This window comes from Oncorhynchus kisutch, linkage group LG9 (assembly GCF_002021735.2).
Source record: "Oncorhynchus kisutch isolate 150728-3 linkage group LG9, Okis_V2, whole genome shotgun sequence".
NCBI lineage: Eukaryota > Metazoa > Chordata > Actinopteri > Salmoniformes > Salmonidae > Oncorhynchus > Oncorhynchus kisutch.
The window spans coordinates 16,821,746-16,847,103 of NC_034182.2; the positions used below are offsets into that span (position 1 = coordinate 16,821,746).

Here is a 25,358-nt window from a genome sequence, read left to right on the forward strand (position 1 = left end):
AGACAAAGTGCTTTCGGAAAGTATTCAGACCCCTTGAAGTTTTTCACACTTTGTTACATTACAGCCTTATGTCTAAAATGGATTAAATTAAAACAAATCCTCAGCGACCTACACACAATACCTCATAATGGCTATGTGAAAAAAGGTTTTTAGAAATTTTGCAAATGTATTAAAATAACACAGGAATACCTTATTTACATAAGTATTCAGAACTTTTGCTATGAGACTCGAAATTGAGCTCAGGTGCATCCTGTTTCCATTGATCATCCTTGAGATGTTTCTACAACTTGATTGGATCTACCCGTGTTAAATTCAAAAGATTGGACATGATTTGGAAAGGCACACACCTGTCTATATGAGGTCCCACAGTTGACAATGCATGTCAGAGCAAAATCCAAGCCATGACGTGGAAGGAATTATCCGTAGAGCTGAGAGACAGGATTGTGTCGAGGCACAGATCTGGGGAAAGGTACCAAAAAACGTCTGCAGCATTGAAGGTCCCCAAGAACACAGTGGCCTCCATCGTTCTTAAATGGAAGAAGTTTGGAACCACTAAGACTTCCTAGAGCTGGCCGCCCAGCCAAACTGACAAATAGGGGGAGAAGAGTCTTGGTCAGGGAGGCTACCAAGAGAAACAAGATTCTCTGGTCTGATGAAACCAATATTGAACTCTTTGGCCTGAATGCCAAGCGTCACGTCTCGAGGAAACCTGTCACCATCCCTACGGTGAAGCATGGTGGTTGCAGCATCATGCTGCGGGGATGTTTTTCAGTGGCAGGGACTGGGAGACTAGTCAGGATCGAGGGAAAGATGAGATCCTTGATGAAAACCTCCTCCAGAGCCCTCAGACTGGGGCCAAGTTTCACATTCCAACAAAACAACAACCCTAAGCACACAGCCAAACAACGCAGGAGTGGCTTTGGGACAAGTCTCTGAATGTCCTTGAGTGGGCCACCTAGAGCCCGGACTTGATCCCGATCTAACATCTCTGGAGATACCTGAAAATAGCTGTGTAGCAATGCTCCCCATCCAACCTGATAGGGCTTGAGAGGATCTGCAGAGAAGAGCAGGAGAAACTCCAAATACAGGTGTGCCAAGCTTGTAGCGTCATACCCAAGAAGACTAAAAGGCTGTAATTGCTGCCAAAGAGACTTCAACAAAGTACTGGATAAAGGGTCTGAATACTTGTGTAAATGTGATATTACAAAATAAAATAAAAAAATTGTCTTGTCATTACAGGGTAGTGTGTGTAGATTGAGAAGGGGGAAAAAACAATTTAATCAATTTTAGAATAAAGGCTGTAACCTAACAAAATGTGGAGAAAGTCAGGGGGTCTGAATACTATGGACAAACAAATATTGTAAAACTATTGTAAAAAAAAAAATATATATATATATATATTTATACATTTGATTACAGAAGGACTAATGCCAAAGGGAAGTTTATATTTTATAAACTTCATTAACTTAATAAAATACAAAAAGGATATAAAAAAAAAATCCCCATTATTTTATACTGCTAAGGCTTTTTACACTTGTCTTATTGTCATAGCACTTTGAATTACCACACCGCAGTGCTTACATACTTCACCAACAAGTATAAATACTAGTAAGAAAATCCATTGTACAGTACAAATTTCACTCAATCTACAAAATAAGTTAGTGTGTCAGACAAATATTGCAGTTATTTACAGAGTTAACATAAAAATGTAGTAGGTAGTTTTGAGTGGAAATAAATGGCATAATGGATTAAAGCACTTAAGTAGTACTTTCAAATATTTTTACTTAAGTCGTTTTTTGGGGTATCTGTACTTTACTATTTATATTTTTGACTACTTTCACTTCATTACATTGCTAAAGAAAATAATGTACTTTTTACTCCATACATTTTCCTCGGCACCCAAAAGTACTCGTTACATTTTGATTTCTTATTAGCACGATGAAATTCACGCACTTATCAACCGAACATCCCTGGTCATCCCTACTGCCTCTGATCTGTGGGACTCACTAAGCACACACGCTTCATTTGTAAATTATGTCTGAATGTTGGAGTGTGCCCTTGGCTTTCCGTAAAAAAAAATACAAATAAAATAAAAAATGGTACCATCTGGTTCGCTTAATATAAGGAATTTGATACTTAAGTATATTTTAAACCAAATACTTTTACTTGGGTAGAATTTTACTGATTGACTTACTTGAGTCATTTTCTATTGTCTTTACTTTTACTCAATGATAGTTGGGTACTTTTTCCACCACTGATAAGGCGAGATGAGCGAGTTGTTTTCTTCCATTTGGTGCATCATGAACGCGACCATGGAGAACAGTAGATAGGAGGGGAACTGGGGCACATTCTTTAAAGCAGCAGTCGTCAGACCAGCGGGCGAGGGCTGACGTGGAAGCTGGAACCATACCAAGCCAGGGGGGTAGCCAGGCACCTGGTAAACACAGCCAGCACAGACCTTTGGAAAGACTGACAAAGTGGAGAAGGAAGGAGTGTAGGGCAGACTCAGGTCTGAGACAAGACCATGAGCAGTAATTCAAGGGTTGGGTGTGTGTGTGTCTGTGTGTGTGTTAGTCCACGTCGCTGACAGGTTTGTCCTGAACGATGCTACGATGGTTCATGGCACGTTTGAAGGCAGTCTGAACAGCCTTACGGATGCTGGATGTTCTGCCCTCCATCATCTTGATCTTGTCGATGGTCTTGTCGATCCCCAGAGGGACCATCTTAGACTTAGGAAGCCATTGCCTGAGAAGAGATAATAATGAAATCAAATTCAGCTACATTTCTTCTGATACAAATCTGCAAAAATGTAGAACTTATAATACAAATTTGAGTTCTTTGTGTTGTCTGTTGGTTGTGTATGAAAATTCACAGCACGTATTGAAATAACACTTAACATTGCAAATGAAGATTGCAAAATGGTGTATCCATGTATGTTGCTATCAACAACAACAAAAAATCCCTTTCTTAGCATTTAGTATTGGAGAACAGAGAAGATGTCTCACCAGCTGCGTTTGTTGTCGAAGAATAGGACGAGGAAGAGTTTTTCGTTCTTGAACTGCATCCGTTCTCCGACCCGGAGGACGTCGAGGGGAGGTATGGGGATAGACACCCCGTTGTGCTGGTATCCAACCCGGGGCATGTGGGGGTCAACGATCTAACGTGGTGGAAGAGGTGTACCAGGTTTACTAGGGAGTGGTGCCTGGAGTGTTATGGCACAGTATACTTGAATACACACACACACACATGCTCAAACACACAGCTGGTGCTTGTGTTGAAAAGAGGTGCGTCCTCTTAAACTAAGGTCAAATCAGATCTGTTTATTTGACAATGGCGCCATCTAGAGGACTTGGAGTTTGCTTCCACTGTGGAAGAGGAAGAGTCGTTGTCAGCCTCTACTAGTCAGATTCTCACAGGCACACTAGAATACATACATTGCGGCCTCATTGTTTGCTTTCTTGAGTAATGCAGCTCCAAAATGCAGGTGTGTCAGCCTAGCTCAGTGCTTTCTGTGGTGGTGGGGCAGCCAGCAGAAAATACGGAGCATAGAGGTTGGTAATGTTCTCTAGTTGCACCGTGATTGGCTTAGTGTTCTGTCACAAAATCTACAGGGAGAGCTCAAATTCAATCTCTTGCGTGTTGCCGTAGAGTTACATTAGAAGTGCCCATCCAAGAAGGATCAAGGTCATTGGCCACAGATAAAATGAGGTCAAATCACATATCTACAGTAGCTTTGATTGGATTGATTATGTCAACGTCATACTTTCAAAATCTTACCTAGCAGTCATGAATCACGTCAACAATCTACTGTAAAATCCTTTTCAAATAAAGAGAAATTATAGATAAAAAGTATCGGTGCTCATCGGCAATAAACATTACACAACAAGTTGGAAATCACAAATTCAACAATGAGTGGTTTGGAAGGAATAAGTGGCTAACTGGCAAAGCAATCACTAGCCTGCTGTTCAGTGGAGTGGATGTGTGGTCCAAGTCTGGGTTTAAGGGTCTCTTTCTAAGCTTAAAAGGATAAACATTCAACATTGGCCATGCTGTCAATCCAGCATGACTTCTACCATAAATCCAGAGATTGGCAGACTGATGACAATTTTCCCACAAGAAAGACCGCCACACCACCTTCCTGTTCAAGTGATTACAGCACACCAAAGTGAGTCCAAAATGTATGGTATGCTGCTGCATAAATAATGTAATATGTCAGGGAGATATGTATACTGTAGCTAAGAAAGTAATGCTATGTGTATGTTGTATAGTAAGCTGTTAGTAGCCCAGGTGCCTCACCCTAATAATTTGGTCCCTTTTCCCCCTTTAGCCTACTGTTCTGACTTGGTGGTGCACATAGCTTATAGCCTGTTTAACAAAATGTCATAATCAAATATTGTAAGAGCTTTCATTGTCTGCTTATATGCTCCCTTTATTTATCTGACTTGGTGTACAGGGAGAACACTAAGAACGGCCCATGTTCTGAATTCTGTTGCTGTACATTTCAAAAGTGCTGAACAAAGTTATATTGACTAAGTCCGTCCTACCTCGCTCATTAATTGCCTCTTACCCGCTCGTCGTCCCCTGATGCAATAGTTTATACATCTCAATTGTCAGAAACCACATTTGTTTAAGCAAGTCAACCATATCAGCTATGTTTTTTTAAAGGCAGTAAATGAGGCTGAATGAACGGTTTTGCTACCAGACAAGGTTCGTCTGATAGCCGGGTGGAACAGTGGTAAGGTGTTGGGACTGCAATTGGGACAGCTTAATGTAGGCCCAAACAGAGTGTGGGCACCGTTTGTCACCATTATAGTCCAATTAATGTATTGTTTAGTGTTGTGTTGTGGCATGCATCTAAAAAAAAAAAAAATGTTTACCCCACCAAGATTTACATCCTAAAATGGCCACTGATCGTGTCCTGCAACGTCTCGCGCAAATTCACTAGTAGGGCCTATAAAAGGAGGAGACTGAGCTATTCTACACAAAAACAGACCAAAGACTAAAACACACACGTGCGTTTTTCCTAGCAAAGAGAAAGACCAGGCGAGCCAGCAAGGGAGAGAGAGGGAGAGAGAGGATCGGGTCAGGCAGACAAACGTGCACATAGGCTATATCTTGGTAATCTGTATCTCGCAATGTCTTGTCTTTCAAAGCCTCGCAAATTCACCAAAAGTACATTAAAGTATATAATAGGCTATCAATGGCTAAGCTATTATTCACGGTGGCAGTGAATTGAAGTTAAACATCACCAAATGCTTATTTAATGAAACCCTGGCTGGCTGTTGATATCCTAAGTCAGGGCTCTCCAATCCTGTTCCTGGAGAGCTGCCTTCCTGTAGGTTTTCACACCAATCCCAGTTGTAAACTAACCTGAATCAGCTTATCAACCAGCTAATTATTGAATCAGATGCAATAGATTAGGGTTGGAGTGAACACCTACAGGACAGTACCTCGCCAGGAACACAGTTGGAGAACTCTGTCCTAGGCAATCGATCGTAAAGCAGGGCATCCCCACTAAACTTGGAAATGGCAAGTTCACTTTCTCATCCATAAATGCAAATACTGTTCAGCAGCTTAAATCATCAGGATGTTATTGTTATTAGAAAGGACGCCTACCATGGATCGCTAAAATAATGATTATGATCAGACTTAATCAATTTAAATATTATGGGGACACCTACAGTGCCTTAAGAAAGTATTCATACCCATTGACTTATTCCACATTGTTGTGTTACAGCCTGAATTCAAAATGGATTAAATAGATTTCTCCTCACCCATCAACACTCCATAATGACAAAGCCAAAACATGTTTTTAGAAATGTTTGCAAATGTATTGAAAATTAAATACATAAAATCACATTTACATAATTATTCACACCCCTGAGTCAACACATTGTAGAAGCACCTTTGACATTGATTACAGCTGAGTCTCTGGGTAAGTATCAAAAGAGCTTTCCACTCCTGGATTGTACAACATTTGTCCATTAAGCTCTGTCAAATTGGTTGTTGATCATTGCTAGACAACCAATTTCAGGCCTTTCCATAGATTTCAAGTAGATTTAATCAAAACTGTAACTCGGCCTCCGGAACATTCACTGTCTTCTTGGTAAGGAGCTCCAGTGTAAAATTGGCCTTTTGTTTTAGGTTATTGTCCGGCTGAAAGGTGAATTCATCTCCCAGTGTCTGGTGGAAAGCAGACTGAAAAAGGTTTTCCTGTGCTTAGCTCCATCCAATTTATTTTTTATCCTGAAAAACTCCCCAGTTCTTAATCAATACAGGCATATCCATAACATGATGCAGCAACCACCATGCTTGAAAATATGTAAAGTGGTACTCAGTCAATAGTTGTATTGGATTTGCCCCAAACATAACACTTTGTCGTCAGGACAAAAAGAGAATTGCTTCAGTGCCTTGTTGTAAACAGGATGCATATTTTGGAATATTATTCTGTACAGGCTTCCTTGTTTTCACTCTGTCAATATTGTGGAGAAACTACAACCACCATTTTCTCCTAACACAGCCATTAACTCTAACTATTTTAAAGTTGACTTCCTCTCCGGAAAATGAGTTAGGAAGGATGCCTCTGTCTTTGTAGTGACTGGGTGTATTGATACCCTATCCAAAGTGTAATGAATAATTTCACTAAGCACAAAGGGGTATTCAATGTCAGCTTTTTTTTATTTATACTCATCTACTAATAAGTGCCCTTCTTTGCAAGGCATTGGAAAACCTCCCTGGTCTTTGTGGTTGAATCTGTGTTTAGAATGCACTGCACGACCTTAAAGATAATTGTATGTGTGGGCTAAAGTGATTAGGTAGTCATTAAAAAAATTATGTTAAACTCACCATGCAACTTTTGTGACTTGTTCAGCAATTGTTTACTCCTGAACCTTTTTAGGGGTGTGAATACTTTCTGAAGGTACTGCATACATTTGGCAGCCAAGCATGAGTTATCAGTGTAGCCTATTATAGTCTAGACATGACTATGAAATAACTTCACACCTAGAATAAAAACCTCCAGGCTTCCATCAAGAGTGAATTCAATTTGAGAGGGAAAAAAAGAATTACAAGAGACAGTTTGGAGTAATCCTGTGTGAATCGTCTTCTGGAATAACATACATGCCTGGATAATAATTACATAACCAACGTCTCTAGTAATACCTGTCCGAATAGCATTATAACATGGCAAAGAATGGGCTTATCAGCGTAGAACGTGCAGCATCATCACATGGGATCGTCAAGGCTGTGTGCAGCAGAAATATCACCAAAATATTGTAGTTCCACAAAAATATATATATTTAAAATGGGACTTTTATAGGCTAAGTTAATGAACAAATGGGCATCATCATGTTCATATCAGTCCTCTAGAACGCAAATGTAGTCTTCCTAGTAGGACGCAGCAATAATGAGGTGCGTACGTGTGTGTTTGTCTGTTTCAGCTCCTTTTGGGAGTTGAGCAAGAGTCGACTCTTGACTAACCACAGCAGTCGGGAGTCGACTTCAAAAATCCTGGAGTCATGCACCACTAAAGGCATCTGCATGTTTCCCAGCCAGAACAGCTTGTTATATTATGATGACATTGTGACATTTTTGTTCATCTTTGAGACAAGCCGAAGTTGGTAGCCGAAGTCTAGTTTTTCAAGCAAATGTCTTTTAAGGGAGTATGCGAGCACACTCATTCGGTTCGCCTAGCTGAGCATGCTGATGCCTAACGACACGTGACAACTTGAGTGGCCCCATTACCACGGTAAACTTAAAAGGGGCAGCTGAACATTTGTCTCATCTGTGATATTTTGATGAGAAGACTCAGGTCACAAAATATTAAATTGAGCAATACAACACATTACTTCTTATTAGTAATACACATTCCTTGACTTAGAAATACAACTAAGGCAAAAAATATATATTTTGGCTCCTAAAAAAATCTGAGTGGCAGGTAAACAAAAAGTTAGTCCCTGGTAGCAAGCACTGAGAAGAGAGAATGAGATAGTCAGGTGTCATACATATGCTCACTGTCACTCACCAAGGCAGGATAGGAAGGGTATCCGCTACATTTTGCCCAAACTAGCTTTCGAGGTTCCAGAACAACTGTTGAAGCACTAGCAGGCATCCAAATATTGTTATTGCCAACTTCTATGGATGCAGGAATAACAACAATCAAGTTAGGAGGGGTTCACTGTAAATATAGCAAAACACTTCCAGAGGCATGCTAAGTTACAGCATCAACACATACAGGTTAAATACATCACAACTCACTGAAAAATGTAATATTACACAAATACAATTTGGAATGTAAATCATGAATATAATGGCTTTAATTTATGTTTCTCTTGCTTGCATCGTAGTAAACTACTGAGAAAAAAAAACTCTGGTTATATCCTAAAGCTAGAGCCAAGAGTTGGGGCAAATTTTTAGGTACTGTGCTTTTACTGGTATTTCCAGCATTGTCCACTAATGTTGCTGCAGGTAGGACATCCTTGGAAATGTTATGTAATTGACACAAGCTGTCTCCTATCAATCAAACAATGTCTGGATGTGCATGTGTGTTTGGCAGGAGGGATTACTTAAACCAGGGGAGGAGTAGCTCTGCGAATCATAAATCACACAAAACCTATTATTTTGCAGAGAATACTATTTGTAGATCAGTGATTCTACATCTCACTTTGCTCAATCTGATCCTCTCCAACAGACTTGGAAGTAGTAGCTAAAAATAGATAAATTAGGGGCCGTAAAAGGGAGAGTCAATTAAACCAACCATGGAAGTATATTGTAGAAAATTTGGGGGGTAGCCCAGACTGGGATTCGAACCTGGATCCAGCGACTGTCAATGGCTTCCCATGGCTTAGGCGATCCGCCCACCAAACACACACGCACAACAAGACATTGACTGAGTGGAGACAGTTTGTGTCAATTAAATAACATTTCCTAGGATTTTCTACCTGCAGCAAACCTAGTGGATCATGCTGGAAGTGCCAGTAAAGGAACAGTGCCTCAAAAGCTACCCCAAAACTCCTGACCCTATAGCAATAGATCTACTTCAATGACTCTTAGCCAGACCTCATATGACACAAACACACTTGCCTCCACAGTCTCCATTTTCCTGTATGATTAACATCAATACTGACAACTTACCAGCAGCAATCCTAGCAGCTCTGGCAAAATTCCCGGTTTCTATACAGGCAATGAGCTCGTTCTTATCATCCACAGTGTTTCTTCGGACCAGGGCCGGTTTGCCCTTACAACATGTTGGAAGATGGAGGTTGCTGCTGAAATCAGGAAAAGGCATCCACACTGAGTCAGACTGCCTTCTACATAACACACTATAGAGAAATTACAAATCAAATCAAATGTATTTATATAGCCCTTCGTACATCAGCTGATATCTCAAAGTGCTGTACAGAAACCCAGCCTAAAACCCCAAACAGCAAGCAATGCAGGTGTAGAAGCACGGTGGCTAGGAAAAACTCCCTAGAAAGGCCAAAACCTAGGAAGAAACCTAGAGAGGAACCAGGCTACATAGTTGAACTACCAAGTACCACCATGTTCAGCAGTGAAAAGTGTACGAGCTAGAGATGCCGTGCCTACATTGCTTAGAGCATTTGATTAAGCCTGCCTGTGTTTCCACAGTTGGGTCTATTCTAGTGTTTCCATTGTGCCAGGCGGGCTCGATCAAGCTCAGTTCAGGTAATTGAAAGACAAATTCTACTTGAACCCAGGTCTGTTGTGAGGTATATGCATGTACCTACCTGGTGCTGCCCAGCAGACTACCACTAGTTGAGATGCTGGACTCAGAGGCACACCGCCTCCTGGTTTCTAGAGGCCTGCTGGCAGTAAGCTCCCTCTCTTCATCAATAACCTGCTCCATCACAAAACCATTAGACAGGCCTGAGGCGAGTAACACAGAGCAGTACAGTAGAGTCCGTATACTACACATAAACCAACTACAGCATAGACCTACAACATTTGAACCTTTATTCATAAAGCATCTCAGTAGGGGTGCTGATCTAGGATCGGTTTAGTCTTTTAAATTATAATTAATAAGATTACATAGACAAGAATTATCTCTTAATTCACAAGTCTGTGAAGATCATTTTCTACTTCTTACTCATGCTCTATTTAAGAGTTCCTTTTAATTTTATTTTATTTCACCTTTATTTAACCAGGTAGGCTAGTTGAGAACAAGTTCTCATTTGCAACTGCGACCTGGCCAAGATAAAGCATAGCAGTGTGAACAGACAACACAGAGTTACACATGGAGTAAACAATTAACAAGTCAATAACACAGTAGGAAAAAAAATGGGAGTTTTATTTTTTTATTTTATTTCACCTTTATTTAACCAGGTAGGCTAGTTGAGAACAAGTTCTCATTTGCAACTGCGACCTGGCCAAGATAAAGCATAGCAGTGTGAGCATACAACAAAGAGTTACACATGGAGTAAACAATTAACAAGTCAATAACACAGTAGAAAACAAAGGGGGGGGTCTATATACAATGTGTGCAAAAGGCATGAGGAGGTAGGCAAATAATTACAATTTTGCAGATTAACACTGGAGTGATAAAAGATCAGATGGTCATGTACAGGTAGAGATATTGGTGTGCAGAAGAGCAGAAAAGTAAATAAATAAAAACAGTATGGGGATGAGGTAGGTGAAAAGGGTGGGCTATTTACCAATAGACTATGTACAGCTGCAGCGATCGGTTAGCTGCTCAGATAGCTGATGTTTGAAGTTGGTGAGGGAGATAAGTCTCCAACTTCAGCGATTTTTGCAATTCGTTCCAGTCACAGGCAGCAGAGTACTGGAACGAAAGGCGGCCAAATGAGGTGTTGGCTTTAGGGATGATCAGTGAGATACACCTGCTGGAGCGCGTGCTACGGATGGGTGTTGCCATCGTGACCAGTGAGCTGAGATAAGGCGGAGCTTTACCTAGCATAGACTTGTAGATGACCTGGAGCCAGTGGGTCTGGCGACGAATATGTAGCGAGGGCCAGCCGACTAGAGCATACAAGTCGCAGTGGTGGGTGGTATAAGGTGCTTTAGTGACAAAACGGATGGCACTGTGATAGACTGCATCCAGTTTGCTGAGTAGAGTGTTGGAAGCCATTTTGTAGATGACATCGCCGAAGTCGAGGATCGGTAGGATAGTCAGTTTTACTAGGGTAAGCTTGGCGGCTTGAGTGAAGGAGGCTTTGTTGCGGAATAGAAAGCCGACTCTTGATTTGATTTTCGATTGGAGATGTTTGATATGAGTCTGGAAGGAGAGTTTGCAGTCTAGCCAGACACCTAGGTACTTATAGACGTCCACATATTCTAGGTCGGAACCATCCAGGGTGGTGATGCTAGTCGGGCATGCAGGTGCAGGCAGCGACCGGTTGAAAAGCATGCATTTGGTTTTACTAGCGTTTAAGAGCAGTTGGAGGCCACGGAAGGAGTGTTGTATGGCATTGAAGCTTGTTTGGAGGTTAGATAGCACAGTGTCCAAAGACGGGCCGAAGGTATATAGAATGGTGTCGTCTGCGTAGAGGTGGATCAGGGAATCGCCCGCAGCAAGAGCAACATCATTGATATACACAGAGAAAAGAGTCGGCCCGAGAATTGAACCCTGTGGCACCCCCATAGAGACTGCCAGAGGACCGGACAGCATGCCCTCCGATTTGACACACTGAACTCTGTCTGCAAAGTAATTGGTGAACCAGGCAAGGCAGTCATCCGAAAAACCGAGGCTACTGAGTCTGCCGATAAGAATATGGTGATTGACAGAGTCGAAAGCCTTGGCAAGGTCGATGAAGACGGCTGCACAGTACTGTCTTTTATCGATGGCGGTTATGATATCGTTTAGTACCTTGAGTGTGGCTGAGGTGCACCCATGACCGGCTCGGAAACCAGATTGCACAGCGGAGAAGGTACGGTGGGATTCGAGATGGTCAGTGACCTGTTTGTTGACTTGGCTTTCGAAGACCTTAGATCGGCAGGGCAGGATGGATATAGGTCTGTAACAGTTTGGGTCCAGGGTGTCTCCCCCTTTGAAGAGGGGGATGACTGCGGCAGCTTTCCAATCCTTGGGGATCTCAGACGAGATGAAAGAGAGGTTGAACAGGCTGGTAATAGGGGTTGCGACAATGGTGGCAGATAGTTTCAGAAATAGAGGGTCCAGATTGTCAAGCCCAGCTGATTTGTACGGGTCCAGGTTTTGCAGCTCTTTCAGAACATCTGCTATCTGGATTTGGGTAAAGGAGAACCTGGAGAGGCTTGGGCGAGGAGCTGCGGGGGGGGCGGAGCTGTTGGCCGAGGTTGAAGTAGCCAGGCGGAAGGCATGGCCAGCCATTGAGAAATGCTTATTGAAGTTTTCGATAATCATGGATTTATCAGTGGTGACCGTGTTACCTAGCCTCAGTGCAGTGGGCAGCTGGGAGGAGGTGCTCTTGTTCTCCATGGACTTCACAGTGTCCCAGAACTTTTTGGAGTTGGAGCTACAGGATGCAAACTTCTGCCTGAAGAAGCTGGCCTTAGCTTTCCTGACTGACTGCGTGTATTGGTTCCGGACTTCCCTGAACAGTTGCATATCGCGGGGACTATTCGATGCTATTGCAGTCCGCCACAGGATGTTTTTGTGCTGGTCGAGGGCAGTCAGGTCTGGGGTGAACCAAGGGCTGTATCTGTTCTTAGTTCTGCATTTTTTGAACGGAGCATGCTTATCTAAAATGGTGAGGAAGTTACTTTTAAAGAATGACCAGGCATCCTCAACTGACGGGATGAGGTCAATGTCCTTCCAGGATACCCGGGCCAGGTCGATTAGAAAGGCCTGCTCACAGAAGTGTTTTAGGGAGCGTTTGACAGTGATGAGGGGTGGTCGTTTGACTGCGGCTCCGTAGCGGATACAGGCAATGAGGCAGTGATCGCTGAGATCCTGGTTGAAGACAGCGGAGGTGTATTTGGAGGGCCAGTTGGTCAGGATGACGTCTATGAGGGTGCCCTTGTTTACAGAGTTAGGGTTGTACCTGGTGGGTTCCTTGATGATTTGTGTGAGATTGAGGGCATCTAGCTTAGATTGTAGGACTGGCGGGGTGTTAAGCATATCCCAGTTTAGGTCACCTAACAGAACAAACTCTGAAGCTAGATGGGGGGCGATCAATTCACAAATGGTGTCCAGGGCACTGCTGGGAGCTGAGGGGGGTCGGTAGCAGGCGGCAACCGTGAGAGACTTATTTCTGGAGAGAGTAATTTTCAAAATTAGTAGTTCGAACTGTTTGGGTATGGACCTGGAAAGTATGACATTACTTTGCAGGCTATCTCTGCAGTAAACTGCAACTCCACCCCTTTGGCAGTTCTATCTTGACGGAAGATGTTATAGTTGGGTATGGAAATCTCTGAATTTTTGGTGGCCTTCCTGAGCCAGGATTCAGACACAGCAAGGACATCAGGGTTAGCAGAGTGTGCTAAAACAGTGAGTAAGACAAACTTAGGGAGGAGGCTTCTGATGTTGACATGCATGAAACCAAGGCTTTTTCGAACACAGAAGTCAACAAATGAGGGTGCCTGGGGACATGCAGGGCCTGGGTTTACCTCCACATCACCCGCGGAACAGAGAAGGAGTAGTATGAGGGTGCGGCTAAAGGCTATCAAAACTGGTCGCCTAGAGCGTTGGGGACAGAGAATAAGAGGAGCAGGTTTCTGGGCATGGTAGAATATATTCAGGGCATAATGCGCAGACAGGGGTATGGTGGGGTGCGGGTACAGCGGAGGTAAGCCCAGGCACTGGGTGATGATGAGAGAGGTTGTATCTCTGGACATGCTGGTAGTAATGGGTGAGGTCACCGCATGTGTGGGAGGTGGGACAAAGGAGTTATCAGGGGTATGAAGAGTGGAACTAGGGGCTCCATTGTGAACTAAAACAATGATAACTAACCTGAACAACCGTATACAAGGCATATTGACATTTGAGAGAGACATACAGCGAGGCATACAGTAATCACAGGTGTTGAATTGGGAAAGCTAGCTAAAACAGTAGGTGAGACAACAGCTAATCAGCTAGCACAACAACAGCAGGTAAAATGGCGTAGACTAGGCAACGGGGCCAACAGATAAAACAAACAAGCAGAATGGAGTACCGTGATTTATGGACAGTCCAGCGTGCATCAGCTATGTAGCCAAGAGATCAGTGTCCAGGGGGCAGCGGTGGATGGGGAAGGGAAGCTGGACTGGCGAGTGTTATCCAGGTAAAAAAAAACGAACAATGACTAAATAGCTTGTAGCTAGTTAGCTGGTTAGCTTCTGGAGGTTCTTGAGTGTGTTCTAAAAATAAATAAAAAATAATAGCGATTCCGTATCACATTGGGTGAGGCAGGTTTCCGGAAGGTATAAACAAATTAAAAGTCAAAAGAGATAGAAAGTAAATATGGGTCCGGTGGGCGTTTGGGACGCGGCGATTCAGGCGGTTAGCAGGCCTGTGCTAACAAGCTAACAGTTTGTAGGCCCGGGCTAGACAAGGTAGCAGTTAGCGGACCGGAGCTGGACAAGCTAGCAGTTAGCAGGCCGAATTAGCAAGCAGGGAGATAGCGAGGGCTAGAGAGTTAGCCTTTGGGGGACGTCGCGATGGGGTGAGTCTGTTTATTCCTCTTCATGCGGTGACATCGATAGACCGGTCGTGGGCCCGGGTATTGTAGCTCAGGAGTATGCTACGGTGGTAGCGCAGGCCGGGCTAGCTTCAAGCTAAGTGGGTGGAAACGCTAGCCAGGGGTAATCATCCGGGGTTGCGGTTTAGGTAGATAGCTAGTTGTGAAAATCCAGCGTATTTGGAAGCTTAGGTTTAGCAAAATGTTTTTAAAGGGATAGCTATGTAAAAAACGAAAAATATGTAAATAAACAAAATATAAACAAAATATACAGGGACACGACACGACAGGACGACTTACTGCTACGCCATCTTGGATCATCCAAATAAATCAAGTCTATATACATTGTGTGCAAAAAGGCATGAGGAGGTAGGCGAATAATTACAATTTTGCAGATTAACACTGGGGTGATAAATGATCAGGTGGTCATGTACAGGTAGAGATATTGGTGTGCAAAAGAGCAGAAAAGTAAATAAATAAAAACAGTATGGGAATGAGGTAGGTGAAAATGGGTGGGCTATTTACCAATAGACTATATACAGCTGCAGCGATCGGTTAGCTGCTCAGATAGCAGATGTTTGAAGTTGGTGAGGGAGATAAAAGTCTCCAACTTCAACGATTTTTGCAATTCGTTCCAGTCACAGGCAGCAGAGTACTGGAACGAAAGGCGGCCAAATGAGGTGTTGGCTTTAGGGATGATCAGTGAGATACACCTGCTGGAGCGCGTGCTACGGATGGGTGTTGCCATCGTGACCAGTGAACTGAGATAAGGCGGAGCTTTACGTAGCATGGACTTGTAGATGACCTGGAGCCAGTGGGTCTGGCGACGAATATGTAGCGAGGGCCAGCCGACTAGAGCATACAAGTCGCAGTGGTGGATGGTATAAGGTGCTTTAGTGACAAAGCGGATGGCACTGTGATAAACTGCATCCAGTTTGCTGAGTAGAGTGTTGGAAGCAATTTTGTAGATTGCTTCCTTTAGCCGCACCCTCATACTACTCCTTCTCTGTTCCGCGGGTGATGTGGAGGTAAACCCAGGCCCTGCATGTCCCCAGGCACCCTCATTTGTTGACTATCCTACCGATCCTCGACTTTGGCGACGTCAACGTCAGTTGACGTCGCCAAAGTCGAGGATCGGTAGGATAGTCAGTTTTACTAGGGTAAGTTTGGCGGCGTGAGTGAAGGAGGCTTTGTTGCGGAATAGAAAGCCGACTCTTGATTTGATTTTCGATTGGAGATCGGACAGCATGCCCTCCGATTTGACACACTGAACTCTGTCTGCAAAGTAATTGGTGAACCAGGCAAGGCAGTCATCTGAAAAAAATCGAGGCTACTGAGTCTGCCGATAAGAATATGGTGATTGACAGAGTCGAAAGCCTTGGCAAGGTCGATGAAGACGGCTGCACAGTACTGTCTTTTATCGATGGCGGTTATGATATCGTTTAGTACCTTGAGTGTGGCTGAGGTGCACCCGTGACCGGCTCGGAAACCGGATTGCACAGCGGAGAAGGTACGGTGGGATTCGAGATGGTCAGTGACCTGTTTGTTGACTTGGCTTTCGAAGACCTTAGATAGGCAGGGCAGGATGGATATAGGTCTGTAACAGTTTGGGTCCAGGGTGTCTCCCCCTTTGAAGAGGGGGATGACTGCGGCAGCTATCCAATCCTTGGGGATCTCAGACGATATGAAAGAGAGGTTGAACAGGCTGGTAATAGGGGTTGCGACAATGGCGGCGGATAGTTTCAGGAATAGAGGGTCCAAGCTAAGTAATTTATTTTCTGACAAGTGAGAAGAACCCTATTTACCTGTGTCAATGTGTTTGACAGGGGACTCCCCGTCTCCACCCCCGCTGACCCCCACACTGGAACTGTGGCTCCTCTTCCTGGTCCTGGGGTGGAGGAGGGTCTCCAGCCTGGGGATCATCACCGACAGGAAGGTCTTGGTGCCCAGCTGAAGGCACCCTGTCTGGGCCTCGCCTCTTCCTCTCCCCCCCTGGTTCTTCCCAGGGCTAGAGGTCTTGGATTTTCTGAAGAGCACGGCAGTGTGGCGGTTGACAGTCATCCCCGAGGGTTGGGCCAGGGTGGAGGTGGCCACCACACTCACGCCCCCCTCTAAGAGAAGCAGGGGGTTCTGGGACTCAGAGTGGCCATTGAGAAGGGTCTTGGTAGTGGTTGAGAATGTGTTGTTGGGTTTCTTCCGGTCAAATTTGACCTGTCCGTGGGTCTTACTGTCCGGAGTGGGGTTGGGGTGGATGGGTTTAAGGGTAGGGGGTTCTGATTTACTCTCGAAGTGCAGGAAAGGAGGACGGGAGTCAGAGGGTTCCAATTTGGGAGGTAATGATTTGTCCCCTGTTGAAGAATACGAGAGAATACAACACAGAAAGCATAACATTATATAGATCACAATGTAATATGAAAAGAGGGAATTGCACATCTTGAATAAAAACACCAGAACCATTCCTAAAGCACATCATCCTTATCCTTGCAGAATTACAAGACCTCAATACAAATTATCTTGCCTTCTATAATGCATAGCTAAATAACCAATGAGACAGCAAAATATTTTAAAATCACGCAAAGTATTCTGCATTCTAGAAGGCAATCTAATAGTTACTGAGTCAGTGTAGGTTTACTGTGAATCAATTCAGGCTCCTAGCATATCAACTCCACTGTACCAATACCATGTTAAAGAGAAAGCCATGCTACCATTTAGCTATACTGTATAACTACAATAGTATCCCACTTCAACACTCATCAACCAGGCAATGGGATGTCCTGAGACAAGGGATATCATGTGACCCAGCATGACTACGTCATAGCAGGTTAGCATGGCTAAGCACACTATATGGTATGATGGTGTGACTAACTAGGAGTTAGTGGTTACGGTTAATTCCTGATCTAGCTATAGTTTATATCTAGTTTCGGCCAATAAAACAAAGAACTGAGAAGCACATGACATCCTGACACCAGGTCACTGGCGATATCTGAGTGCTTGGCCAAAGCCAGGTACCCCCTCTCCTGACGCTGAAACCCTCATACATGCATTCATCTCCTCCAGTCTTGACTAATGCAACTCGCCACTCTCCAGCATCAACTCAATGTCCTTCCATAAGCTCCAAATGGTTAAAAACTCAGCAGCTTGCCTTCTCACCAACACTAAGCCCCGGCAGCACATCACTAATGTTCTCGGTGAACTCTACTGGCTGCCAACTAATTAATTACAAGATCCTCTTCCTGACCTACAAAGCCATTCACCACCCTGCTTTACCTGTTAAACTTTCTTCTCCTCTACCAAACCACACACGCAATCCATTCTGCCACAGAAGGCCACCTTGACATCCCAGGTCAAAACTACAGAGCTTCGGAGAGAACGCCTTCTCCGGGGTTGCTCCTAGGCTCTGGAACTCTCCCGAGCCATCCGTGACTGAGTTCATCACCATCTTTCAGTCCCTCCTAAAGCCCCACCTCTTTGACAGGGCCTACCCCCCTCCTGTATGGGCAAATATTTACAGTACAAGTCAAAAGTTTGGACACACCAACTCATTCAAGGGTTTTTCTTTAGTTTGACTATTTTCTACATTGTAGAATAATAGTTGAAGACATCCAAACTATGAAATAACACATATGGAATAATTTAGTCAAGAAAGAAAAAGTGTTGAACAAATCAAGTAGCCACCCTTTGCCTTGATGACAGCTTTGTACAATCTTGGCATTCTCTCAACCAGCTTCATTTCAATTAATAGGTATGTCTTGTTAAAAGTGAATTTGTGAAATGTCTTTCTTTCTTAATGCGTTTGAGCCAATCAGTTGTGTTGTGACAAGGTGGGGGGTATACAGAAGATAGCCCTATTTGACAAAAGACCAAGTCCATATTATGGCAAGAACAGCTCAAATAAGAAAAGAGAATCGAGAAATGACAGTCCATCATTACTTTAAGACATGAAGGTCAGTCAATACAGAAAATGTCAAGTACTTTGAAAGATCTTCAAGTGCAGCCGTAAAAACCCATCAAGCACTATGATGAAAATGGCTCTCATGAGGACTGCCACAGGAAAGGGAGACCCAGAGTTACCTCTGCTGCAGAGGATGAGTTCATTAAGGTTACCAGCCTCACAAATTGCAGCCCAAATAAATGCATAACAGAGTTCAGACATCTCAACATCAACTGTTCAGAGGAGACTGTGTGAATCAGGCCTTCATGGTCAAATTGCTTGAATAAATCACTACTAAAGGACACCAATAAGAGGAAGAGAGACTTTCTTGGGCTAAGAAACACAAGCAATGGACATTAGACTGGTGGAAATCTTTCCTTTGGTCCGAGGAGTCCAAATTTGGGATTTTTGGTTCTAACCGCCGTGTCTTTGTGAGACACAGAGTAGGTAAACAGATGATCTCCGCATGTGTGGTTCCCACCGTGAAGCATGGAGGTGGTGGTGTGATGGTGCTTTGCTGGTGACACGGTCTAAATTCATGGCTGACTTCTTGAGATGTTTCTTCAATATATCCACATAATTTTCCCGCCTCATGATGCCATCTATTTTGTGAAGTGCCCCAGTCCCTCATGCAGCAAAGCACCCCCACAACATGATGTTGCCACCCCCGTGCTTCAAGGTTGGGATGGTGTTCTTCGGCTTGCAAGCATCCCCCTTTTCCTCCAAACATAACGATGGTCATTATTGCCAAACAGTTCTATTTTTGTTTCATCAGACCAGAAGACATTTTTCCAAAAAGTACATTGTTCCAATGTGCAGTTGCAAACCGTAGTCTGGCTTTTTTATGGCAGTTTTGGAGCAGTGGTTTCTTCCTTGCTGAGCGGCCTTTCCGGATATGTCGACATCAGACTAATTTTACTGTGGATATAGATACTTTTGTAACCGCCGTGTCTTTGTGAGACACAGAGTAGGTAAACAGATGATCTCCGCATGTGTGGTTCCCACCGTGAAGCATGGAGGTGGTGGTGTGATGGTGCTTTGCTGGTGACACGGTCTAAATTCATGGCTGACTTCTTGAGATGTTTCTTCAATATATCCACATAATTTTCCCGCCTCATGATGCCATCTATTTTGTGAAGTGCCCCAGTCCCTCATGCAGCAAAGCACCCCCACAACATGATGTTGCCACCCCCGTGCTTCAAGGTTGGGATGGTGTTCTTCGGCTTGCAAGCATCCCCCTTTTCCTCCAAACATAACGATGGTCATTATTGCCAAACAGTTCTATTTTTGTTTCATCAGACCAGAAGACATTTTTCCAAAAAGTACATTGTTCCAATGTGCAGTTGCAAACCGTAGTCTGGCTTTTTTATGGCAGTTTTGGAGCAGTGGTTTCTTCCTTGCTGAGCGGCCTTTCCGGATATGTCGACATCAGACTAATTTTACTGTGGATATAGATACTTTTGTACCTGTTTCCTCCAGCATCTTCACAAGGTCCTTTGCTGTTGTTCTGGGATTAATTTGCACTTTTTGCAGCAAAGTACACTAATCTCTAGGAGACAGAACGCGTCTCCTTCCTGAGTGGTATGACGGCTGCATGGTCCCATGGTGTACTATTGTTTGTACAGATAAACGTGGTACCTTCAGGCGTTTGGAAATTGTTCCCAAGGATGAACCAGACTTGTTGAGGTCTACAATTTTTTTCTAGGATCTTGGCTGATTTCTTTTCATTTTCCCATGATGTCAAGCAAAGAGGCACTGAGTGTGAAGGTAGGCCTTGAAATACATCCACAGGGACACCTCCAATTAACTCAAATGATGTCAATTAGCCGATCAGAAGCTTCTAAAGTCATGACATTATTTTCTGGAATTTTACAAGCTGTTTAAAGGCACAGTCAACTTAGTATATGTCAACTTCTGACCCACTGGAATTGTGATACAGTGAATTATAAGTGGAATAATCTGTCTGTAAACAATTGTTGGAAAAATTACTTGTGTCATGCACAAAGTAGATGTCCTAACAGACTTGCCAAAACTATAGTTTGTTATTAACAAGAAATTTGTGGAGTGGTAAAAAACTAATTTTAATGACTCCAACCTAAGTGTATGTAAACTTCCGACTTCAACTGTATGTCAAGAATCTAGAATATAAATAAATATTCACTGTATAAAGAGTAACTCAACTGCAATGTACAGTAGTAGAAAGATAAGAATAAGCTGTCGAGAATACAGTATTTAAATACACAGCACAAAACCCCACAACAAAAAGGATTGACTGGCACCCAGGCTACGGGGGAGCAGCCTCACCATTAAGTTTTGTAAATTTGAAAAGGCGTAATTTGAAAAGAAAAAGCCTACCTGACTGACGCCCTCACTCCTCCTCTTATCGTTAACTACTTCCAGCCAGGCGTAGTCCTCCTCATCCATATCATACTCCACCTCCTCATCCAGCTCCTCTGATGTCTTCTCCACATACTTATAATACACTGGGGGCCTTCTGGGGACAGCTGGAAGGTTATACTCCACAGTCCGGACCTTGGCCTCTGGAAGTGTCTGTGCTGGTGCTGCCTGTGCTGCTGTAGCTCCATGTGTTGTAGGGTTCTGTGCGACCGCAGCTGCACTCCTCTTCTCCTGGCTGTTTTTTAACCGGACGGAGCGCATCAGTGTTTGCTGAGGCTTCTCCATGTTCTCCTTGTTGCTGGTGCACTCCATAATCTCCTGCGCCATAGGGTCATCATCCGAGATCACATCCAGCTTGTCGTAGATGCTGATCCGATGCACCCGGCCGTCAATCTCCATGTCCACCATGCGCTGGGCCTGGGCATAGGTCAGAGTCTGTTTGTTGGGGGACGGCCGGATCGGGGAGGGTGGCCGCTGGGGCACGGGGACCCTGTGGTGCCGAACCTTCTTCCTCATCCTCAACACCTGAACAGCTGCAAAGAGAAGAGAAACAGGTACATAGATGTGTCTATATTGCAACAAAGTAAACAAGCATGAGGAAGACAACAGAGGCAGACAGAGATTACCATCACAATACAATGTCATTAAGTTTTTTTTAAACTGTGTAAACAAAGATTATTTTGACTGGTTTTACCTCCTAAGGGTGTGTTAACAGAGACAAACACCAGGACAATCTAGACAAGCATCAACTGGTGAAGAAATTTGAATGGGCCAACATCTATCTGTTGATCGACAATATGTGATATCAGTTTGAGGATTTAAAATTAAACAATGCTATGGAAATGTATTTACATTAGAAACTATAATAGCAAGTGGGACTGGGTGAGCATCTGCTGGGACATAAGGATAAAAAAGTGCGTCACTAAAATCAATTAGGGACAAGAGGATAGTAGTAATATTAGAGGGGAAAAGGCATGGCTTGTGTTCAAAAGAAACTCAGGTTTCCCATGACAGCAAAAGTATGAGACAACTGCTAACGTTATTACCACTGCTGCAGTGCAGACAGCTACTAACAAGGTCAGAGTTGAATTCGAAGTTCCAACAAGATAAATCTCTGCATTGGTTTGTATGGAGAACGCGTTGCGCTTTAGAGTGGTTATATATATATATATATATACATACATACACACACACACACAGTCTGGTTATTATTATGGAGCTTTCAAGATTTGAAAGTGCGAGATCACGCAGTAAATAACAGAGCCTAAACATTACAACACATACACAGGAAATGTTTTGGGTTGCTAGAGACAATCTAAATGTCGAATCAGTAACGTGTGCTATGCCAGAGAGGACATATTGTTCACACAGTCTGCGTAAAGCAAGGTGAGTGTTTACTTTAGACTTTTAAAATTGTACCAACTTTGTTACACCTAGGAGTGGCAGCCAACTGAGCCAAGCACCCCACCCACCGAACTATACACTGCACCATGATAAATTGCACCATTTAATTTACAATTTGGTGCGTTCGGAGGATGTTATGGTTCCTTCTAGCAAACTAGCAGCTGGCTGAAGAAAGAAAACAGCAATACCAACGAATAGCGCAAACAGAGGAAGCCAGTGTGGACTGTTCGGGTATGAAAAGCCAACTGACATTTACTCATGAGGTGCTGACTTGTTGCACCCTCGACAACTAACGTTACTGTGATTATTATTATTTGACCATGCTGGTCATTTATGAACATTTGAACATCTTGGCCATGTTCTGTTATAATCTCCACCCGGCACAGCCAGAAGAGGACTGGCCACCACTTATAGCCTGGTTCCTTTCTAGGTGTCATCCTAGGTTTTGGCCTTTCTAGGGAGTTGTTCCTAGCCACCGTGCTTCTACACCTGCATTGCTTGCTGTTTGGGGTTTTAGGCTGGGTTTCTGTACAGCACTTTGATATATCAGCTGATGTAAGAAGGGCTATATAAACACATTTGATTTGTAGCTAACAATAACATTACTGTAGCTACTAATGCTAGCTAACAACCTAACGTTAGCAAATGGCGTCAAACAAAACAAGGCAACGGAGCCCTTTAAACGTGTATTGTGCTTCCTATAACACATGCAGAATTAAATCAGTTACTGACCGACTATGTTCTTCATAATCCATGATAAAATGCATCGGGGGGAAACACACACCTCAGAACTAGAAACTGCTTTGCTGGTTGTAACAGATAGAAGCTTGTCAAAAGCCTTTGGAAGCAATGGCGATGTGGCCTGTTAAGATACTGTAATTCCGCGTAAACAATGTTCTCATCCAACGGGAGATGTTTAGGCTTTTTCAGTAATAACAGACAAGAATGCAGTTGGGAGCTCTCTGCGTCTTGCTAAATACTAGATTGGGTTCTATCATGCGTATAAAAAAGTATTTGCTAATTGATTGGCTTCCTCCCTATATATAGCCTGGACCCGTTTGGAGGCTGCAACTGCATGCTCGAGTTCCCCACAACAAAGCAGTGCACGCCGCAACTACTGACGCAATAAGTAATGTTGGAGAGTGCGTTCACACACAAATAGAACAATGAGCCCGATATTTCACCGGATGTATAAATGTGAAGCATCTGGTAGCGTTTAACATTCACTACTAAATATGGCGATGAGAGGAACCGCCAGTCTATGGCAGTGGGAGAAGATTGAGCTAGATTAATTTTGGCCGAAATTCTGCAAATTTGCTCACCGATTAAACATTTACAAGAAGCTCTAACAAACAGAGCGGACTGCGTTTTGTAGACTTTAGCCTTTGCCAAAGTTTTTTTTTTTTTAGTAGCATTGTTTAGGAGTGCAAGGGCGAATTGAGTTATTGACACGCGCGCTTCAGACTGGGCGTTCCCTGACGGAAATATGCAAATAAATGCTAGAACGAGCCAATAGGATTTCACTAGCTCGTGCCTGGCTCTGCTCAATTTCCTCCAATTGGCAACGACAGGCCCTGGTCTATCTTGGGTTAGTTGTAAAAACCATGCCAGAAGAAGTCGTCACTAGTTACCATAGGCACGAAGTCAGAAGGCCCGCCTAGTCGACCAATCAAATGAGGGAGTGTGAGTGGTCATTTTTTTCTGATCGGGGCCACTCTGGTCTACTTATTGCTCCCCCCCAAATTTAATACCACAAAAAGTACAGGGTAGCCTCTTCTGGAGGATAAGGCCGATGTTCTCCGCGGGTGCCAATAAGATAGGTTACTGTTCGCTCAATTAAGTTAAGAATATTGATTACTATTAAGACTATTGTCACCATTGGCTTTCCAAACAGTTTTTCAGAGAACGTATTTTTAAATATTGAAATATGCCTGGCAGCTTCACATGGCCCTTCCGACCTTAGGGTATGCGATTTAAAAACAATCCACAACAGTCTGTGGCCAAATCATGCTTTCTGGTGTAGTAGCCTATTTGTTATACTTGTATTTATTTCTCTATAGACAGGAGTAAGCTAATTAAGCTAGGCCTATATACGTTTGGCGATTTAATTACATTTACTCTAGGGAAGGCTAAGGCCTTTTAATGTGGCAGAAACACAACCAGTCATGATGTTTTCATCTAATTGTCAAACAATCACTTAACTAAGGCGTTTGCGAATATATTTGTTCACTCACAAAATAATTTCAACATTGTAACCCCGATGGTGTACTGTGCACCCGCAATTTGATGAATGGAAATAGACAGTTACAAAACACCTAAGTGTATTGTAATTACATTCTGCGATTGTCATGAATGAGTATCGACGTAACTTGTAACTCAGTTAAAAGCTAAATGTGGTTTATCAAAATAATAATTATTGCGAACTATGACATGACTTAAACGAATTTGAGTATGTCGCAAAGAGAAACAATCATTTGCATTTAATAAACTCGCCAGATCATTTTCCATCAATGGATGTTGATTTAACTAGTTTGACTGCTATGATTAAGCAATAAGGCACGAGGGGTTATGGTGCTACGGGCTTTTCTTAAGGAGTGCCTGTATACAGCTGTTAGCTGTGGTATATTGGCCATATACCACCAACCCCCCGCGTGCCTTATTGCTATTTTAAACTGGTTACCAATGTAAAAGTATTTTGTCATACCCATTGTATACGGTCTGATATTGCATACTAATATCTGGGTTTATGATTGTAATTCAACTTTGCCATGGTTTGCTTAGATACACTATGTGGCCACTATGTGCTCTCGAACATCTCATTCCAAAATCATGGGCATTAATATGGATTTGGTCCCCCTTTTGCTGCTATAACAGCCTCCACTCTTCTAGGAAGGCTTTCAACTAGATGTTGGAACATTACTGCAGGGACTTGCTTCCATTCAGCCACAAGCGCATTAGTGAGGTCGAGCACTGATGTTGGGCTATTAAGCCTGGCTCGCAGTCGGCGTTCCAAT

At 43.3% G+C, this 25,358-nt stretch overlaps 1 protein-coding gene across 1 annotated transcript; it reads right to left on the reverse strand.

Moving 5' to 3' along the window:
- Positions 1-1,918: 1,918 nt before the first annotated feature.
- Positions 1,919-23,653, reverse strand: LOC109896331 (bromodomain-containing protein 1-like). Its single transcript, XM_031832033.1, has 7 exons — positions 23,077-23,653; positions 20,899-21,473; positions 9,747-9,856; positions 9,133-9,266; positions 8,024-8,133; positions 3,006-3,157; positions 1,919-2,745 (listed from the first exon to the last, which is right to left on the reverse strand). The coding sequence occupies exons 1-7, from the start codon at positions 23,090-23,092 to the stop codon at positions 2,571-2,573; spliced, it is 1,272 nt and encodes a 423-aa protein (XP_031687893.1). The 5' UTR covers positions 23,093-23,653; the 3' UTR covers positions 1,919-2,570.
- Positions 23,654-25,358: the final 1,705 nt, after the last annotated feature.

What these genes read in the sequence shown, in the direction of transcription:
- LOC109896331 (XM_031832033.1), bottom strand. An exon ending in AGCTGCTAGGATTGCTGCTG is followed by an intron (nt 8,134 to 9,132) that starts GTAAGTTGTCAG and finishes CTGCATCCATAG; the next exon opens with AAGTTGGCAATAACAATATT. An exon ending in ACCCTTCCTATCCTGCCTTG is followed by an intron (nt 3,158 to 8,023) that starts GTGAGTGACAGT and finishes CCACCACGTTAG; the next exon opens with ATCGTTGACCCCCACATGCC.